The 19,503-nt window shown below is 37.7% G+C and overlaps 2 protein-coding genes across 4 annotated transcripts in view; both read left to right on the forward strand.

Moving 5' to 3' along the window:
• The first annotated feature begins 6,282 nt into the window (after positions 1-6,282).
• Positions 6,283-7,843, forward strand: LOC121383814. Its single transcript, XM_041513913.1, has 2 exons — positions 6,283-6,453; positions 6,872-7,843. Exons 1-2 carry the CDS (start codon positions 6,283-6,285, stop codon positions 7,841-7,843), a joined length of 1,143 nt encoding a protein of 380 aa, XP_041369847.1.
• A 10,464-nt stretch (positions 7,844-18,307) lies between these two features.
• LOC121383366 (protein sidekick-1-like) overlaps positions 18,308-19,503 on the forward strand; it is a 44,429-nt gene continuing 43,233 nt past the window's right edge. For 2 of the 3 annotated variants that reach the window (XM_041513352.1, XM_041513353.1), the window contains exon 1: positions 18,314-19,037. In XM_041513352.1, coding sequence (XP_041369286.1) covers positions 18,962-19,037 — 76 coding nt within the window. In that variant the 5' untranslated portion in view covers positions 18,314-18,961. Of the gene's footprint in view, positions 19,038-19,503 lie in introns of all 3 variants that reach the window. The other variant, XM_041513354.1, reaches the window with a different exon arrangement.

Genomic DNA, 19,503 nt, shown 5'->3' on the forward strand with positions numbered 1-19,503 from the left:
GAAAGGGAGAGAGAAAGAGAAGATAGGGATAGAGAGAGAGAAGAAAGGAATAGAGGATTCCAGTTAGCAAAATTAAAAGTGGAACATGAGTTAAAGTTGAATACTGAAGAAGTTAGACGTGAGGCAGGAAATGGTTTTAACATGTCGGAGGCTTGTAGATAAGTGCCTGTATTTGATGACCAGGAGGTAGATATGTTCTTCCAACGTTTTGAACGGGCCGCTAAGCAGCTAAATTGGCCGCAGTCTAAGTGGACATTGTTAGCCGTGTCTAAGTTTAAGGGGAAGGCTAGTGTAGTTTATAATTCAATGAGTGATGAGCGAGCAAGTCAGTACGACCTAGTTAAGGCTGCGGTGTTGAGGGCGTATGAATTACGACCTGAGGATTATTGTTTACGGTATAGCGAGTTGAGAAAAACGCAGGGTCAGTCTTATAGTGAGTTTGTGGCTAAGAAGGCAGGGATGTTAGATAAATGGGTGATTTCTCATCAGGTAGAGTCATATACCGAGTTACGGGAGTTGTTGATCTTACAGGACATTAAAAACGGATTACCAGTTAGCTTACGTATTCATTTAGAGGATCGTGATGTCAAAAAGATAGAGGAGGCAGGCATAGTGGCAGATGATTACGTGTTAATACACAAAGCTCAGGCAGTACCGGGTAGCTCTTTACAACAGGGTGATAAGAAGAAATTTCAGCCAGGTTTTTCCCGGGAAAGTAACTATCGGGGAGAGTCACCTAGTTGGTCAGCTAGTCAGGCAAGGAATGCACCTGGTGGGCAAAGTAAGGATAGACCTGCATTATCAGCCAATGCACGAACTTTTCGTCCACAGTGCAGTTACTGTAAAAAGGATAACCATCTTATCGGGGACTGTTTTAAAAGGAAACGCGATAATGCGCAAGTGGTCGGTTTAGTGAGGTCAGCTCCGTTAGCGAGAGAGTTAATGGTTAGTCCCATGGCAAAGAAAGTAAACCCGTATGTGTCCACTGGTATGGTTTGTGATGTGAAACAAGAGTTGTGTCCTAAGGCAATATCAATCTATAGAGATACCGGGTGTAGTCAGAGTCTGATAACGTAAAAGTGTTTAGCTGGTATTGAAAATTCAGACATAGGACATAGTTTGGCTTTAAGCTCGGTTACTGGAGAAAAAAATGGTTGTCCGGTTACATAAGGTTTTCTTGTGTTCGAAGTTTGTGACGGGACCAGTCGTTATGGGTGTTGTGAAGGACTTACCTGTTGAAAACATTGGAGTTTTGTTGGGTAATGATTTGACTAGTCAGTGTTGTCAGCCGAAATGTGACTAATTGTTAATTAAAGACAGCCCTTTACCAGTAGAAGAGAGTGAGGTTGATGAAATTAGATATCCTGCGTGTGTAAAGACTAGGGCTATGGCCAGTAGGTTAGCACAAGACGCAGAGGATATTTGTGATTTGTCTGATACGTGTGTGAGCCATTAAATTGGAGTGGATGAGGTTATCAGTAAAATGGTAGATAAGTCAACTGAGGAATTAAATGTGGTGGAACCTGTTGATATCCCGCAGAGGGGAATTGAACCAGTTGTGTTTGATAGAGGGGATTTACCTTGTAATAGACAAGAGTTAGTACTAGAGCAGGGGGCTGATCCAAATTTGTTGGCAGCTAGCACAACCTTGTTAACTGTGGACAAGGGAGTATTAATGAATAAGAGAGTTAGGGATAGGAAGGCTAGGAAGCAACTGAGCCATGCTCAGAGCAAAATAAAATCAGTGTTTGATAGGAAGACTAAGAGTCGGGAATTTAAACCAGGGGATAAGGTGCTGCTGTACCTTCCCATTAAACGGGGTTCTGTGCAGAACAGGTATTTCGGGCCCTATGTTGTGCACAAACGGGTTAATGAGACAGGGTATGTGATAAACACTCCTGATAGGGTTACGAAAAGTTGTCACATCAATTTGCTAAAAGGTTATTTTGACAGACTGCCGATAGTTCCAGAGAGACCGGTCCAAATTGAGAGTCACTCAATTTTCTGTGATGACGTCAAGACTGCAGAGGTCAAGTTGGCCAACGGCCAGATTCTAGCAGACTTGAACCCCCAGCGAGCAAAGTTGACTACGTTGAAACAAGACAATGTTTCCATTTGTTAGGACCTTCCAACGGTTACCAACACCTTAAGCCAGGATATGCGCTTGGAACCCAACGCTACTCCGATTCGACAGCATGCCTATCGGAAAAAACCTGGAAAACGTGCGCCACTGAAAAAGAAGGAAACGAAGTCCCAGTGGTCAGATGAATGCGAGAAGTCATTCAACCGTCTCAAGCAGAGGCGCTACTCGTCTCCCGTGATGGCAGCACCAGATTACCGAATGCCGTTCAAGCTAGCTGTGGGTGCCAGTGATGTGGGTGCTGGAGCTGTGCTGTTCCAAGAAGACAAAGACGGACTGGACCATCCTAATGAAAGCCTCCAACCAGAGAGTTTTGAGATGGAGTCTTCCTCTGCAAGAATACCCAATTACCATTGGATATATCAAGGGCACATCCAATGCCCTGTCCCGAAGTTGAACGTTATAATAATGTGTTGACATTCTTTATTTCTGTTTTGTTTATAGATATTATTTTGTATACCAGGGACTCAGAGACTCAGTGTGATTACTGATAGTCACCTTATTATTACTTGTGTTATAAATGCCCGTATGCGTCGGTTAACGCACCTTTTTGTTTTAATGTAGTATATTTCCCTATTCCTATAGTAGAGGAAATATCCTTTTTGAGGTGTGGGGGGGGGGGGGGGGGGGGGGGGTGACGGTACATGCTCTTAATCTCTTTTCGCCTGTGGCGATATTAATTGTTTTAGAAGGCCGTGTGCAGTTCCAAATGCACTTAGCCCAGATGGGCAACTTGTCACGTAGTACCTTTGCGCGACTGTACGCCTAATACACACCCAGAGCAGGTGTGGAGGCCATGTGGCTAGTAGTTACGTAATATCTCCGGTAGTGCTGTTTATGGCCAGGAGATTGCTCGCGGTTGGCGACAGCCAGACTGACGATCAGAGAGAAATATACCAACTCTGGGAGAGGTGGAATATCAGATGATAAGATTCGGTGCCGCGATTTACCCCCAGGTGATATTTCGATTTATAATAAATAGCTAGTGTTTTAGAGTTATGAAGAGAAGCAAAAAGGACGGCTCCCAGGGAACGTTGTCCGTTTGGACTTTGGTAAATATATATATTATTTCTGCTCTGTTGTATAACCTTGATGTGATTGATGTGACTTTTAAATATTTTAATACTGTATTATACCAATATTCTTTAGACAGTTTCTTCGGTCATCTGACGAAGTAAATCGTAGACTTTTTGTTCGAACATTATATGAGTATTTGGTAATATAAAGCTTAGCCAGTCATCCTAGAAGACCTAGGTAAACTGTAGGTTATTGTCTTTATTGTGATAGGTACCAGTATTAATTCTGTGTTACTAGGTTACTGAATGAGTAGTTAAGGGTTAATTAAAAATTAACCAGTTAGGAATAGTGTTGTAATTCCTTTATTAATTAAGTTCTCCTGGCAGCGTTTCTCAATTATCACACGTTACTGAACGAGTAGTAAGGGTTAATTAAAAATTAACCAGTTAGGAATAGAGTGGTAATTCCTTTATTAATTAACTTCTCCTAGAAGCGTTTTCCAATTATCACACGTGTGGGTGTTGTGTCACGGTGAAGTGATTCGCATATTGTGTAAACTAGACACCTAGAGATTAACTAATTAAGTGATCAGTTCTGGGTTGTTATTATTGTTGTTATTAATTAACTACTACGGCTGTACGTTTGTCAGCGTAGATTAATACAGATTCCAAAGTGTATGGTGTTTTTGTTGTGTTTTCTAATGAACTAAACGTGCTAAATAATATATACTTTATATAAGATCGTATCTCTGATCATACCTAGACGAGCCAAAGCGGTTTTGAACTGCCTGTTACAGGGAGATCTAATAGATATACAGTTAGGAGAGATATTTGGATAATCGTGTTTTATTCAGTTACGGGAATTATAGAATCCCCGTGACAGGTCCTTAACCATGTCTGACGCCATATAACCGTAAATATAATCTGTTGAGTGCGTCGTTAAATAAAACATTTCTTTTTTTCTTTCTTTTTCCTTAATATGGTATATTAATTTATGTATTTGTTATTTATTGTATATTTCAGATAAGTAAACACTTTATGTAGACACTAGTAATTAAATATGTATATCCATTATCTAACTAATAAGGGTAGATTTATAAATTATAAACTTCAGATTTCAATTTTATCAGGGTAGATTTTTCATTTTATATGTAATGTTAATTTCAGCTAAATAAATGCCTTCTTATGCAGACACTGAAAATTAAATATGAATATGATGGATTAATCCATTATCTAAATGATCAGGGTATATTTACAATTTGTAATTTTCATTTTCTATTTTGTGGATATAGCCCAGTGGATTAAGCATTCGCTTGATTTGAGGTAAGTCTAGGATCAATCCATGTCGGTGGACCCATTGGGCTATTTCTCGTTCCAGCCAGTGCTCCACAACTGGTGTAACAAAGGCCGTGGTATGTACTATCCTGTATGTGGGATGGTGCATATGAAAGATCCCTTCCTGTCTGACGCCATATAGCCAGAAATAAAAATGTGTTGAGTGCATCGTTAAATAAAACATTTCCTTCCTTCGTTTATTTTTGTAAAAATATACCGGGTATGTGAATAACCTTACTGTATGTGTCCTATCCGTGCTAGGAATAGTTGTAGGAAAATGAGACACTTAAGAATTGAATAGGCTGTATTTTAGAGTATCTTAACCACTAACAGCACAAGATCATCAACTGAGGGTACTTTTTCCTTAATATGGTATATTAATTTATGTATTTGTTAGCTATTGTATATTTCAGATAAGTAAACACTTTATGTAGACACTAATAATTAAATATGTATATCCATTATCTAACTAATAAGGGTAGATTTTTAGTATTTTAGTACTATTATTTTCTATTTTTATTATTACTATTTTTTTAATATTTGTGAATAAACGTACTTTATGTTTACTATCAGTACTAGGGATAGTTCTAGGAAAATGAGACACATAAGATTTCAATAGGGTGGATCTTATGGTACCGAACTACCGAGAGTACAAGATCATCTACCGAAGGTACTTTTCCCAAAATATGGTATATTAGTTTACTTATTTGTTAGCTAAGTAATTCAGCTAAGTAAACACCTTCTTATATAAACACTAATAATTAAATATGTATATGATGGATTAATCCATTATCTAAATGATCAGGTTTCCAAATTATAAGAAATTATTATTTTTTTTTTTTTATTATTAATATTATTATTATGTGAATAACCTTACTGTATGTTTACTATCAGTGCTAGGGATAGTTTTAGGAAATTGAGACACTTAAGATTTCAATAGGGTAGATTTTACAGTACCTAACTACCGATGGTACAATATCATCCACCGAGTGTAGGCCTACTTTTTCCTTAATATGGTATATTAATTTATGTATTTGTTAGCTATTGATTTCTCGTTCCAGCACGACTGGCATATCAAAGACTGTGGTATGTACTACCCTGTCTGTGGGATGGTGCAAGTAGTATCAGGGCCTGTACAGGGTCATGACCTACTTTCCGTGACCTTAACCTTGATGACGTCACGGCCTTGTCACGTGACCTCGTCCTACTGACCCGGCCATGACCTACTTTCCGTGACCTTGACCTTGATGACGTCATGGCCTTGTCACGTGACCTCGTCCTACTGACCCGACCCTGACCTACTTTCCGTGACCTTGATGACGTCACGGCCTTGTCACGTGACCTCGTCCTACTGACCCGGCCCTGACCTACTTAGACTGACCTTGACCTACTTAGACTGGCCTACTGTGCCGTGTGCAACGTCCTACTGACCCGACCCCGACCTACTTAGACCGGCCCCTGACCTACTTAGACTGGCACGAAGAGTATAAAAAGGCTAGATACGGTTTAATTGTCATTCGCTAGCCGAAAACGACCAGATCTACGTTCGTTTTACTAGAGAACAGACGTGTTTTATGATTCTGACATTCTTGAGCCTTGTTGCACTCTATCTGGGACGAAGAAGATGGCATCGGGATATTCGAGCAGTGTTAGTAGCAGCAGCAGTAGACGAGGACGACATCTTGGTCTGCAAATGTTCAGAAAGACATACAATCAAAAGAGTGGCTACCAAACCAGAAGAAGAACATTTCATGGATCAAACAGATGTTGCCTGTGACAATATGGATAAAAATGAAGATGGTGAAATCAAAGAAGCCGTGGATCAAACAGATGCCGCTCGAGAATATAAAACAGACGCTGCCTGGGATGAAGAAGACTGCCGTTCGAGCAATACAGTTACGCCAGAAACCGAGGGAGCTCGCCAAGGCCGGTTTCTCCTACACAGGGGATCACGATGCCGTCGTCTGTTACTGCTGTGGACTACGCGCCTACCGATGGCAGAGAATGGATGACCCAGTGATGGAACATTACAGACTGTCCCCGAGATGTCCCCATGTGAATAACGTGTTCAGACATTAACTGTTTCAAACACGTGTGAGACACTTGAATGTTTTTGACATAACTGTATGTTTTGTCATATATTTTATGTACTACATTTTTGTTGTTAAGTAATAAAATGTTGTGTTGTATCCTTCCGTTATTTATAAATAGCATGACTTTTTGACATGTATGTTAGTTGAGAACCATGTCCCGGTGGGAAAGGTACCTAGAGTCTATTTACTACGATGTAAAACATCCTGGGAGTTATGCAGGTCCTAGTACACTGTATCAAGCTGTTAAAGCAGAGGATAAATTTAAAATTCCTCTGACACGTATTAAGTCATGGTTGAAAGGTCAAGAGACCTATACCATGACACATCAAGTGAGGCGAAAGTTTCCACGTAATACCTATGTTGTGGAAGGGTTAGACAGTCACTGGCAATCCGATCTAATGGATATGGTCAGTTTTGCTAAATACAATGACGGGGTGAGATACCTCATGGTGATCATTGACCTGTTCTCCAGGTACCTGTGGGTGCTACCACTCGAGTCGAAAACGGGAAACGACGTGGTAGAGACTTTGACAGAATTCTGGAAATTAGAGTCCAGAAAACCCAAACTGTTTCAGTCCGATTCAGGGTCAGAATACAAGAACCATAAGGTCAAAGCATTGTTGAAGTGGCATGGCATAACACAGCTGTTTGCTCTAAATGAAACTAACGCAAGTTATGCCAAACGTGTCATTAAAACCATCAAAATGCGTCTCTATCGCTACATGTTAAAAAACTTTACTTACAAGTACATGGATGTTCTAGAGAAAGTCGTCTATAGCTATAACCACACCAAGCATCGAATGTTAGGTCAAACACCAGCCAGTGTCAACCAAACGAACGAAGGAGAGGTCCGTCTGTCTCAGTACCTGATCAAACCTAAAAACGCAATCCACAAAAACAAGTTTACATTTAACATAGGTGATAAAGTACGAGTCAGTCATCTTCGGGGCACCTTTGATCGGGAATACCAAGAGAAATGGTCTGGCGAAATATTTACCATTGAGAAAAGGTACTGGTCTCAAGGTAAAGACTTGTACAAATTAAAGGACTGGGGTGGTGATGCCATCGAAGGGACATTCTATGCAGATGAACTTCAAAAGGTGACTGAGAATCCTGATCAACTGTACCGTATCCAAGACATTGTGAAAAGGAGAACTCGTAACAAACAGAAAGAAGTGTTGGTCAAATGGCTTCACTGGCCTAAGAAGTACAATTCGTGGATTCAAGAAGCAGACGTTGTTCGATATCAGACAGTATAAAAGACCTCAGCACATGTTTGACTTTTCATTATCATGGAAGAAATTGTAGAGACACAACCTCTGTCAAGAAGTCATTCGGGTGATACCTGGACATTTTTTGGTAAACGTGTGGCCAAATCGGAAACGGTATTTTTCTCTCAAATCATCATCATATACGTGGTGGTGATTACATGTATCATCAACTTATCTCTTCATCGAGGTAAGTCTAACTTGTGGACAGCACTACTCAGCAGTAGATTGGGTTATATGCTGCCAAATCCCAAGATCAAAACGAATAAGCACCATGGATAAGTACAACACACACTGGTCTTTTAGAGTCAATCTATATGACAGACTACATCTCGGAAAAAAGTGGGTGGTAGCAGCCACCGAAATCACCATTCAGAACTGGGAAGTTTCGAGAAAATCAGACAGCCATGACATTTACGTGTGTTCCATCTGCTACAGCTCACACGTTGGAGAAAGAAAGGAGCCCTTGCTGAGACGCATCTGTTTGATGGGGAATAAAAAGGAAATATCTTTTGTGTTTCCAAACTATCATTACGTACCCCTGAGACTGGAAGATGTGCAGATCGTGGACGCACAGGACGCAGATGGCAATCCAGCCTCATTTATCACGGGACCAGTGACGGTGACACTGCACGTAAAGCCGCAGCGTTTTTGGTTTTGAAACATGGCTGAATACGTTCTAAAACATTACAATTATTTAAAACTGATGACGAATATTCACGATTACCATATGACTCTGGGATTACTGAATGATATGAACGCAGAACAAATGTTGGCCTTGGTGGAGATCGTTCAAGGGTTGCTGGACGGACGTATTCACGTCGAAGCAGGACAGAAACGTCGATTTTTACAGTCTAACAATGAATATCTGAACATGATGAAAATGCTCGTATCACGTGCCGTGGTGAATAGAACTAGAAAACGTATATTGAAACAAAACACCCCTTTGTTAGCCTTCATTTTGGACGACAGTCACCTGGATCAGATGAAAGCAAATACCGTATGGTCAGTGGTCACGGATAGCTGGAGATATGCAGGATCTCTATAAATAGGATGTCTGTCAAAAACAATCATCATTTGAGATAGAACCTTCAGAGGAGCAACATGTCAGACCAGTACAAGCTGTACGTTCCCGACGTGGATAAGTGGACCCGTTTCTACAAACTGCAGGCACAAGGCAAACTTCAACCTCACTTCGAAATTCAACGTGGTGGGCAAAGTCAGATCATGTACAGTGTGGATCGATGTCTAGAACTCTACGATCCCACGTGGAAAAAAGAAAAAGAGGAGCAGAACAAACCCCCGGCACCCAATGTTGTCATGGTCTCCCCAACGCAGCAAGTGGTGGAACAAGCCAAGGCCGATCTGAAACGGAAACGAGAACAGAGTGGCATGGAACAGAAACGACGAGAGCAGACTGGGCAAAAACGGCACAAGCATTTCTGAGAAGGCTATAAAAGGGGGCATGGCAGTTTCAACATCGTCAATTCACGACGAACACTTCAACAATCAACAACATGAATCAGTGTCGCATTTGCGAAAAAAAATATGTTTGGACCCACGACTTAACTCAGCACGTACGAAATAAACATAGACTCTTGGAATCTGAAAATAAGCCTTCCCAGCAGCAGCAGCAGCAGCAGCAGCAGCAGCAGCAGCAGCAGCAGCAGCAGCAGCAGCAGCAACAGCAGCAGCAGCAACATCAGCAGCCACCATCACCACCACCGCCTCCACCACCCCAACTGCCGCCGCCGCCACTGTCACCTACCCTACACTGAGGGCTATGTTAAACCCCCTCAAAACACTGATATGTAAGTATGTTTACTAAAAAGACACTACCTTACTGTTCTTGTAAAACCGTGCGGGTTTGTTTTTGTTGCTTTTTATATAATTAAGAAATTAATGTCCAGTGGCTGATATTTGTCATAGGGACGAAATAAGTAAACTGAGTCGGAGTGGGTGAGGGGATGTTTTCTATACCACTACAATGTCTAGACATGAGTTTATTGATTAAAATGGTATTAAACTGAGTATCGTGCAATTATTACATATATATTAAGCTAACATTTTCGGGAATATTAACTTTTTTGAGTGCATCAAATTTGAAAAAATATTTCTTTTTCTTTTTTTCCAGGGACAGAAGACAAATCATGAACGAATTAAACAAATTAATTCTTCAAATTGAAGAAAAAAATGAAAAAAACCCTAACTCGTTAAAAAAAACAAAAAACCCCAAAAAACCCCAGGTTTATGGGTATGATGCCTTGTCATTGACACTAATCGGGGCACATTCGCATATATTTGTTATTAACAATTCGACTGAACCAGCCTTTACGTGACCTACGATTCGCCCGCTATTCTGTCAACGCCAGGTGTATTATTTGTGTCGACAAGGTCAACGTTCTAGATTAAACAAATATTTTTTTTCAGGAAATAAGTGTGTTTATGATTTAAAAATATTTAGCGGATGAGCATTTATAATTGGGTTGTAATGTCCCGTACTACAATATGTCGATAACACAACCGTGTTACAAGCCAGGCGCAGATCCCGGGTGGGGGGAGTGGTGGGATGACGCTGACAGTCATTGCTCGCACTATCATTTTGGCTTCGGTCATTATCCCATGTTTATATGTTAAATTAAAATTATTCTGTTGAAGTATTCAACCGACACGTAAACGGTGTTGTCTGATCAGTATCGAATACCATTTTAGCATGGGACCCTGGTAAGTCGAGGTACTTAATAATTGTATTAATCTATTTTAAAACTGCTTTGTAAATTTATTATAATTATTAGTCAAATAATTTTTTTAATTGTTACTTGAACCAACAATGCAGAAAAATATACATATTTGATGTAATCAAAAGTACACACGTGCTTACAATCGGTCTACCCCCGCCCACTAAACGAAAAAACACGAATCGTGTTATTTACTATGTTCAAGAATAGAAGCGTAAAACGTTATAAAAACAAAGTATATAGCTGCAATTTGCTTGGTTGAATTTATATCTTAAAGAAATCAATAAAAAAAGAACTGTTTTTATGAAAAAACATTATTGATGCGGTCAGCAGATTGCTACATGGTGTTTATAAAAAATATTGCTTGCAAGATAAGGTGGGACAAACTTCATTTTTGTTTTTTAAATAGGAATGATTCTTTCTAATTGTATTGATCTACATCTTAGTTTACGTTTTCAAATTTTAGCGCCCTTATATGCTTGCATGAAAAAACCATTGACGTGTGACCTCACATTTTTACTGACGTCACTCACTAATGCGTAAAAATAAACATGCAGACGACACTTCGATAGATATTTTGGACATGGTCGCCATAAATTACGAAAACTACAAATGTTTTAATTGTCATACGGGTCAGGTCACTGTGTAGAAAAACTAATTGTTATGGTAAAATGTAACAAATAATTAGATATACTTAAAATTTCTTAGCTATTTGACTGTCTACACATCTTACTGTGAGACAAACGGTAGGTGGTGTATTACTTTAAAAAGAGGTGAAATCCTAAATGACACGACTTGATAGAGACAACGACTCAACAGGGATGAGAGTATAACACGTTTTCTGTCTATAATGTTTGAATGACGTCAGTCTTTGAATGACGTTGCATACAACTTTACAAGAACAACTGCTTCCGTTTTTAGAAGGCAGGAAACTTTCAATGTAAAATTGTTATTTATTTCACCGTGTTTGAAGAAAGAACGATTTTCAAAAAGTACCATTTGTTAAAACGTTATATTTGTCCACCACTGCAAACACATAGATCTTCAAACTAAATCAGTATAAAAAAATTAACTTACTATTTTCAGATGAAGTTTGATCCAGTCGATTTCTATAACAGTGACACAACCTCTCAAAATTATCCAAACGAATCTTCTTTCTTCTAACAATGACGAAATATCTCAAACGAATCTCCTAACAATGACGTAGTAGATGTGATCGAATAACAATCGTTTTCGACGAGCGAATGACAATTAAACTGTATCTAGCCTTTTTATACTCTTTCGTGCCAGTCTAAGTAGGTCAGGGGCCGGTCTAAGTAGGTCAGGGCCGGGTCAGTAGGACGTTGCACACGGCACATTAGGCCAGTCTAAGTAGGTCAAGGTCAGTCTAAGTAGGTCAAGGTCAGTCTAAGTAGGTCAGGGTCGGGTCAGTAGGACGTTGCACACGGCACAGTAAAATGTGTTGAGTGCATCGTTAAATAAAATATTTCCTTTCTTTGTTAGCTATTGTATATTTTATCTAAGTAAACACCTTCTTATGTAGACACTAATAATTAAATATGTATATGGTGGATTAATCTAATATCCAAATGATACGACTAGATTTCCAAATTATAAGAAATTACTATTATTATTTTTAATTTTTTATTATAATTAAAAAAAATAAAATGTGAATAGCTAAATGCCAATTTGGGTTCAAAGTCTGCACATCAATAATCTACTGGGTGCCACCTGGGCACCCTTGAAGAAAAATCCAAGATGGCGGACAAAAATGGTGGCCAAATCAGGGAAATGGCTAAAGCTTGCTTATAAATTGACAGATAATTATTTTTTTATTGCATTTACCCTATGGTTGTAGGAGCCAAGGAGGGCAATGGTGCTATCAAAATTCAAATTTAACTAAATGGGCCATGTAATATGGTGGTCGAAATTGAGAAAATTATAATAACTTCCTTATTATTCGGTACTAAAATGTAATTCTTGCATCTAACCCATGGTTTTAGGGGTCATGGAATACGATGAAAGTAGTTCATTTCTTCTATACAAGTTAATTTTAATTATTTCAAGATGCCAACCAATACAGGCAATGTACCTAAGTAGATGGAACTGTTAAAAATAAAGTGCCACTGTATATTTCTAAAATGATTAACAGAGTCATTAAAAAAACTTGTGGGTTTAAGATAATCAATTAATAATAATAAAATAATTTGACAGATTTAAAGAAGAAGTAAGATTATTGACATCTTGTTACAAAAAAAAAAAAAAAAAAAAAAAAAAAAAATCAAACTTTCACACATGAAAAGAAAATCTACCCTGATTAAAGGGAAACTACCATCGGTAGATGCTATCCATGTACCCTCGGTAGTTAAGTATGGTAAAATCCATGTTTTTGAAATTTTAAGAGTCTCCTTTTCTGAAAACCACTGCTGACATGGATAGTAAATATGCAGTAAGATTATTGACATCTTGTTACCAAAAAAATAAATGATACAAAATAAAAAATAAAACTTTCACACATGGAAAGAAAATCTACCCTGATCAGTTAAATAATAGATTAAGCCATCACATTCATATTGAATTGTCATGTCTATATTAGACGGTGTTTACGTAGCTGAAATATACATTAGCCACCATATATGTAATGTAATATAACATATTAAAGGAAAACTACCCTCGGTGGATGATGTCCATGTACCTTCGGTAGTTAAGTATGGTAAAATCCACGCTTTTGAAATTTTAAGAGTCATCTTTTCTAAAAACCACTCCTGACATGGATAGTAAATATGCAGTAAGATTAATGACATCTTGTTGCAAAACAAAAAAACACAAATAAAAAAATAAAAATAAAAAATAAAACTTTCACTCATGAAAAGAAAATCTACCCTGATCAGTTAAATAATAGATTAAGCCATCACATTCATATTGAATTGTCATGTCTACATTAAACGGTGTTTACGTAGGTGAAATATACATTAGCCAACACATGTGTAATGTAATATAACATATTAAAGGAAAACTACCCTCGGTGGATGATATCCATGTACCCTCGGTAGTTAAGTACCATAAAATCCACCCTTTTGAAGTGTTACGTGTCTGTTTTTCTGAAAACTACCACTGACATCGGTAGTAAACATACAGTAAGATTATTCACATCTACTTAAAAAATAATAATATAGTTTTAATGGAAATGTAAATGCACATATGTAATAAAATGGAAATCTACCCTGATCAGTTAGATAGTTAATGAATAATTCATATTCATATTTAATTTTCAGTGTCTACATAAATTGGAGGGGCCGGACGTAGCCCACTGGTAAAGCATGGTCGGTCTAGGATCGATCCATTTTTATTGGACCATTGTGCTATTTCTTATTACAGCCAGTGCACCACCACTGGTATATCAAAAGCCGTGGTATGGTGCATATAAAAGATTACCTGCTACTAATGAAAAAATATTGTGGGTTTCCTCTCTAATGCCCGGCGCAGACGAGCGTTTTTTAACGCATGCGTCTTGAGTTAAAAAACGCATCCGTACGAACGCAGTAAAAACGCATTGTGTGCGACCCCCTCTGCGTTGCGTTTTTTTAGCGCTACGTCGATTTTTCAAACATCAAACATGTTTGATTTTAGACGCACAAACGCATCCGTCTCCTTCCGCATGCGTCTAAAAACGCACGTGTGCGCCTACTTGCGTCTGCGTTGCGTTCACATTTTTATACTGACCAATCATCTGTCTATATATCTGTATATAACGAAATTAACAATTATTGGTTTTAGTGATGAATAGAACTGTGAAAACAGACCCGATCATTAAAAATGACTAACATGTAAATGTTTCAACACAAATAATTTCCAACAGCTCATCTTTGAAACAAAGACTAGGCATGTGTAATTAATGACATTTCTAAATAGATGAAATTAAAACATATAAATTATTGCATTCATTGTACTATGCCTAATAATAATAATTAAAACAAACAATTGTGAAATAAGAAAGATTTATATCGTAATAGTATATTGTACATAATGTTTTAAATAAAGTTTATTATGTTTTAAAATGTATTAATAAATTACATTTAATCTTTGTTATTTTTCCTAAAGTAAAGTATAAATAAATTAATTAATTAAAGAAATCATCAGTGGATCGCAGGAACGCATCGCATGTAGGCGCACACGAGACGCATCCGTCTGCGTTGAGTCTGCGTTTTTTAGAAAACGCTCGTCTGCGCCGGGCATAAGACTATATGTCAGAATTACCAAATGTTTGACATCCAATGAATCAATGTGCTCTAGTGGTGTCGTTAAAGACAAAAAAAACAGTGTTTACTTATACATATGTATTTCACACACGCACACATTTATTTCAGCTTATTTCCGTGCTTATATCCAATTAAGGTTCAAGCGCGCTGTCTTGGGCACACACCTCAGCTATCTGGGCTGTCTGTCCAGGACAGGGGGTTAGTTGTTAGTTGGTTAGTGGTTAGGGAGAGAGAAGAGGGTGTAGTAGCCTTACACCTATGCACTGAGTCCTTAAGAACTTGCTATGGGCTGGAGCCGGTACGGGGTTGCGAACCCTGTACCTACCAGCCTGTAGTCCGATGGCGTAACCACTGCGCCACCGAAGCCGGTTACACACACACACTCACACTCACACACAGACACACACGCACACGCACGTATGTGTGTGTGTGTGTGTGTGTGTATGTATGTATGTATGTATGTATGTATGTATGTATACATGTATGTATATGTATATTAAAGGTAAATGAACCTTCAGTGGTACTTTATTCAAATATATTTAATAAAAATCATATTTAAAAAAATAAAGAAACAGAAATCTACTCTGATCACTTAGGTAATTGATTAATTTTATGTCTACAAAAGTAGATTTTTACTTTGAGGAAATAGACATTAGCCAAGAAGTGTGTAATTTGTTAACTACATCAGTGGATGACTTCATGTGTACTTGGTAGTCAGATAATGTATTTATAATCGCACCTACTGAAATCTTAAATTTATAATTTTCCAAAAACCTACCGTAACTACTGTTGTGTTGTTGTTGTTATTATTTTTATTTAGGACAATTGTCATTACAAATAATTATAATTAAAAGTAGTGGACAACATTTTTCTAATCGGTTTGAACTGTACTCATTTATACAGTAATTATTTTAAATTATATATTTTGTAGTTGTTGAATGATTTTTGTTGTTGTTGTTTGTTTATTTGTTTATGAAATTAAGTTGTACAGACGTGCATTACAATTTTGACGTTTAGATAACCGTAACCACTGGTGTAAAATTCATCAAAATATCGGCGGGATTATCCCACAGAAGAAGAGTAGGAAAACAACAAACAACGACATTGATATACGCTACGTAACATTCAATTACACAATTTATTAACCACACTGTATATTATTAAATACTTGTTACATTAATATCTACAGTTGGAATAATTTATATATATACACCAGAACATTACTCGATGTCGTAAAATCTCGATGTCGATCAACCGTTTGCTCATGAATATTCAGTAGACTCACTGGCTGACGACTCTCAGTGTCTACGATTTAGTCTCTCCCGACAATATCGCCGGCTGTTGAAAACACTATCCGAGGGCACCGACGTAGCAGAGACGCAGAGGTACGTCTTTGCAATGATGAATAACGATGAATATTTTGGATTATTTTTACTCCACAAGATCAAAGGCTTTCACTATGCATACTATCGAAACTATCGATAATGGCGCAAACAACTGCAATAGTTATCGATAGTTGAATTAACTATCGATGCATTGCTATTGAGACACCGACTATCGCAATATATCGATAGTTCGATGTATTGTTACACCACTATATGCAAATGGTCCCATCTAAGAGAGTAAAAAACCAGACAGATGAACAGACGCATACAGAAAGAGAACAGAGAGAGATAAAAAAGAAGAAAGAATGAAATAAAATCTACAAATCTCGAAGCAAAAAACAAAACAAAACTATTACTAATAGATTGGCTGTTTCGCTAGTGTAAGAGAGAGAGAGAGAGAGAGAGAGAGAGAGAGAGAGAGAGAGAGAGAGAGAGAGAGAGAGAGAGAGAGAGAGAGAGAGAGAGAGAGAGAGAGAGAGAGAGAGATTTATATGATATACAATGTAACAAGTTAGAAAGAACACTCGATGAAATTTATATCACACGACAATATCTAACACATGCAGAAGATCGATTCCAAAACATCTGTGGCTGATTCATGCCATGGTAAATACTTTTAAACTGGATTAAGACCAAAATGACCCTAATACAAACCAAAATAGTACCAAAATAAAATAAAATAAAATAAATTTAATAATAATAGTAGTAATAATAATAATAATAATAATAATAATAATAATAATAATACGCCGCCATTGGACTTAAGTATTGTAAGTATAGAGTTCGCATCCCAGTACTGTCTCCCACCCAGATCAAATTTTAACGACTTAATGGGTAGGTGCAAGGTCACTACACTGACTTCTTTCACACTAGCCACTAACAACTAACCCTCTTACCCGAGTTTAAGTTTTTAAATTTATTTAACCCCATTTAGGTTATATTCATTATGACTATATTCAGGTTGTTTTTTTCAGTCTGTATTTTAAATCACCGATGGTATTGTGTCTTTAACTGTTTTGTTTTAGGTTGATATTTGTTTTAATTCTTTTTTCGTGGTTAAGTTTAAATAAATGTTTCCTTATTTTTATTACGCACCTTTATTGGAATATTGATCTGAGGTAGATTTATATCCCTACTGAAATTCTAGAGGGTTTTAAAACATAAATTATTACCACATGGTTAAAATATCTTGGTTCATATCAAAATAAATACATTTCCTTTGCGTCTATACACTTTACGGAAATCTCATTGGTCGAGAAGTGTTTACGTTTTTGCGTTCATATCTTGATGAACCGAAAGAAATTAAGCCACGCTTACTCCCAAATCCCACCCCTCTCCCCGCCCGACTGACACTACTTTTCTGCTGCAGCTATAGTTTTGTTCAATTGTTTAGACCCTAATTTTTTGCAAATGTTACGTTTAATTCCTATGCAATCCTTGGTTTCTTTACATTTGCATGAAAACAAACCCAAACCCCGACAGGTTTTAAATACAATTCATCATCTAAAATGCACGAAGTTGACTTATTTCCATTTTACAGAAATCTATATATGTATGTTGTGATATGTAGGTGAAAAGAGTATATATATATACGTGTATTTTCAACTATCATCTTGGGTACTAGAAAATGTGTGCATACACATCCAGATCAATAAAACGTATATATATGGTATATAATTGCGGGCAAATACACCTTTAATTTTTTTGCATTTATACACACAAAACACAATCACATATATACACACACACAACACAATCACATACACACACACACACACGCAAACTGTTTAACACACACACACACACACACACACACACACACACACACTTCCTGCTAGTTTGACAGCCTAAGTTATCAAACTTAGCCCTCACCCCCTCAAAATCCTAGATTCGTCACTGCGATTTGCTGCTTCCATGCGGTATTACGGCTGCCACAGCTATACAGTCCAGTAAAACAAGCACAATCAAAACTGATTGCTCTACGACGTTTAAATATAACCAAAAACCTTTCTGGCGCATAAATTAGCTGCAAGAGCCAACGCAGCAAATAAGTTGGAAAAGATGTTTAGATTTATTGTCAATTTGGGTTTTGAGGATATGTAACAAATAAAATACTACATTTGCGTCTGTCAAATACCATTTATCTTGCAGCTTTTTGTTTAAAATTATATCCAACTTGCTTTCGCTCGTTATAATCGCAGCTGATGAACTTTGGGGCACCATAGACGTCTTCAAACAGACCACAAGTATCCCCAACCAATGAATAACACCGACTGTGTTATAGTTACGTTATATAATACTCTTTATATATGTAACTATATTATTCCTACTAGGGGTTTGTTTGTAGGTACCTGTGATACAGATAACGGTATTTGGCAACACAATCGAACTCTAAATGGAATGCCGAAAAAGTACAAATGGATCAATGACGTCATTACATAAAACGTCCGCGATGAACATCAGTGACGTCATTGCCTTAACTGCATGGACCAGAGAACTGTTTTTATTGTTGCTTGATGTCACTTGTTTCTTTTTAAATTCTTGTTTGTATTGTAAAATGGATTCAAAATGGTACGTTGACCAGTCAACCTGTTCATGTGTTAATTTTGCAAATGGAAAAATACGGTGGGCGTTAGAGCCTATTGTGTATGGAAAACTTGGCATTAAAATTATCCTGTAATCGTAGACAGAAGACCCTGACATCTGCTCACCTATGTATTCGTTAAGATGCATCCATTGAAATGTCTGTGCGTTATCAACGGATTCCATAGCTACATCCTGATCGTAGCCATTGTCGATGCATGTAAGTGACAGTAAAGACATTGAATTAAGCAATTATAAACTTTGAGAGAGAGGAGAAGAGAAAGAGAGAGAGAGAGAGAGAGAGAGAGAGAGAGAGAGAGAGAGAGAGAGAGAGAGAGAGAGAGAGAGAGACGGGGGAGCGAGAGATAAGATAGAAAGGAGTGTAGGTGGGGGAGGGGCATACGATTTGGCGAGAATATTTCCGAGAATTTCGTTTAAATACACATTTCCAAAATACTGGTTAAAAACAAAACAACCATACAGTATTATATGAATTAGCTCATTTATAGTCCATCGTACACCCTGTGGGGACTCTACGAATCAGCTATTCTCATATTCTTCTTCGAGTTAACTATTTGCCTGAGAATGTCTGAAGGCTCACATAGACTGGATGCGGCGCGTGCGTGCGGTCCAGTTAGAAAATCTTTTCGATTAGCATCAAGGGATCTTTCATATGCACCATCCCA

The sequence above is a fragment of the Gigantopelta aegis genome, chromosome 10 (genome assembly GCF_016097555.1).
Source record: "Gigantopelta aegis isolate Gae_Host chromosome 10, Gae_host_genome, whole genome shotgun sequence".
Lineage (NCBI taxonomy): Eukaryota > Metazoa > Mollusca > Gastropoda > Neomphalida > Peltospiridae > Gigantopelta > Gigantopelta aegis.

Coding starts and splice junctions, on each gene's coding strand:
- LOC121383814 (XM_041513913.1), top strand. CDS start 6,283: ATGAAGATGGTGAAATCAAAGAAGCCGTGGATCAAACAGATGCCGCTC. Junction 6,454..6,871: donor CAGGGGATCACGATGCCGTC/GTCTGTTACTGC, acceptor ACACGTATTAAG/TCATGGTTGAAAGGTCAAGA.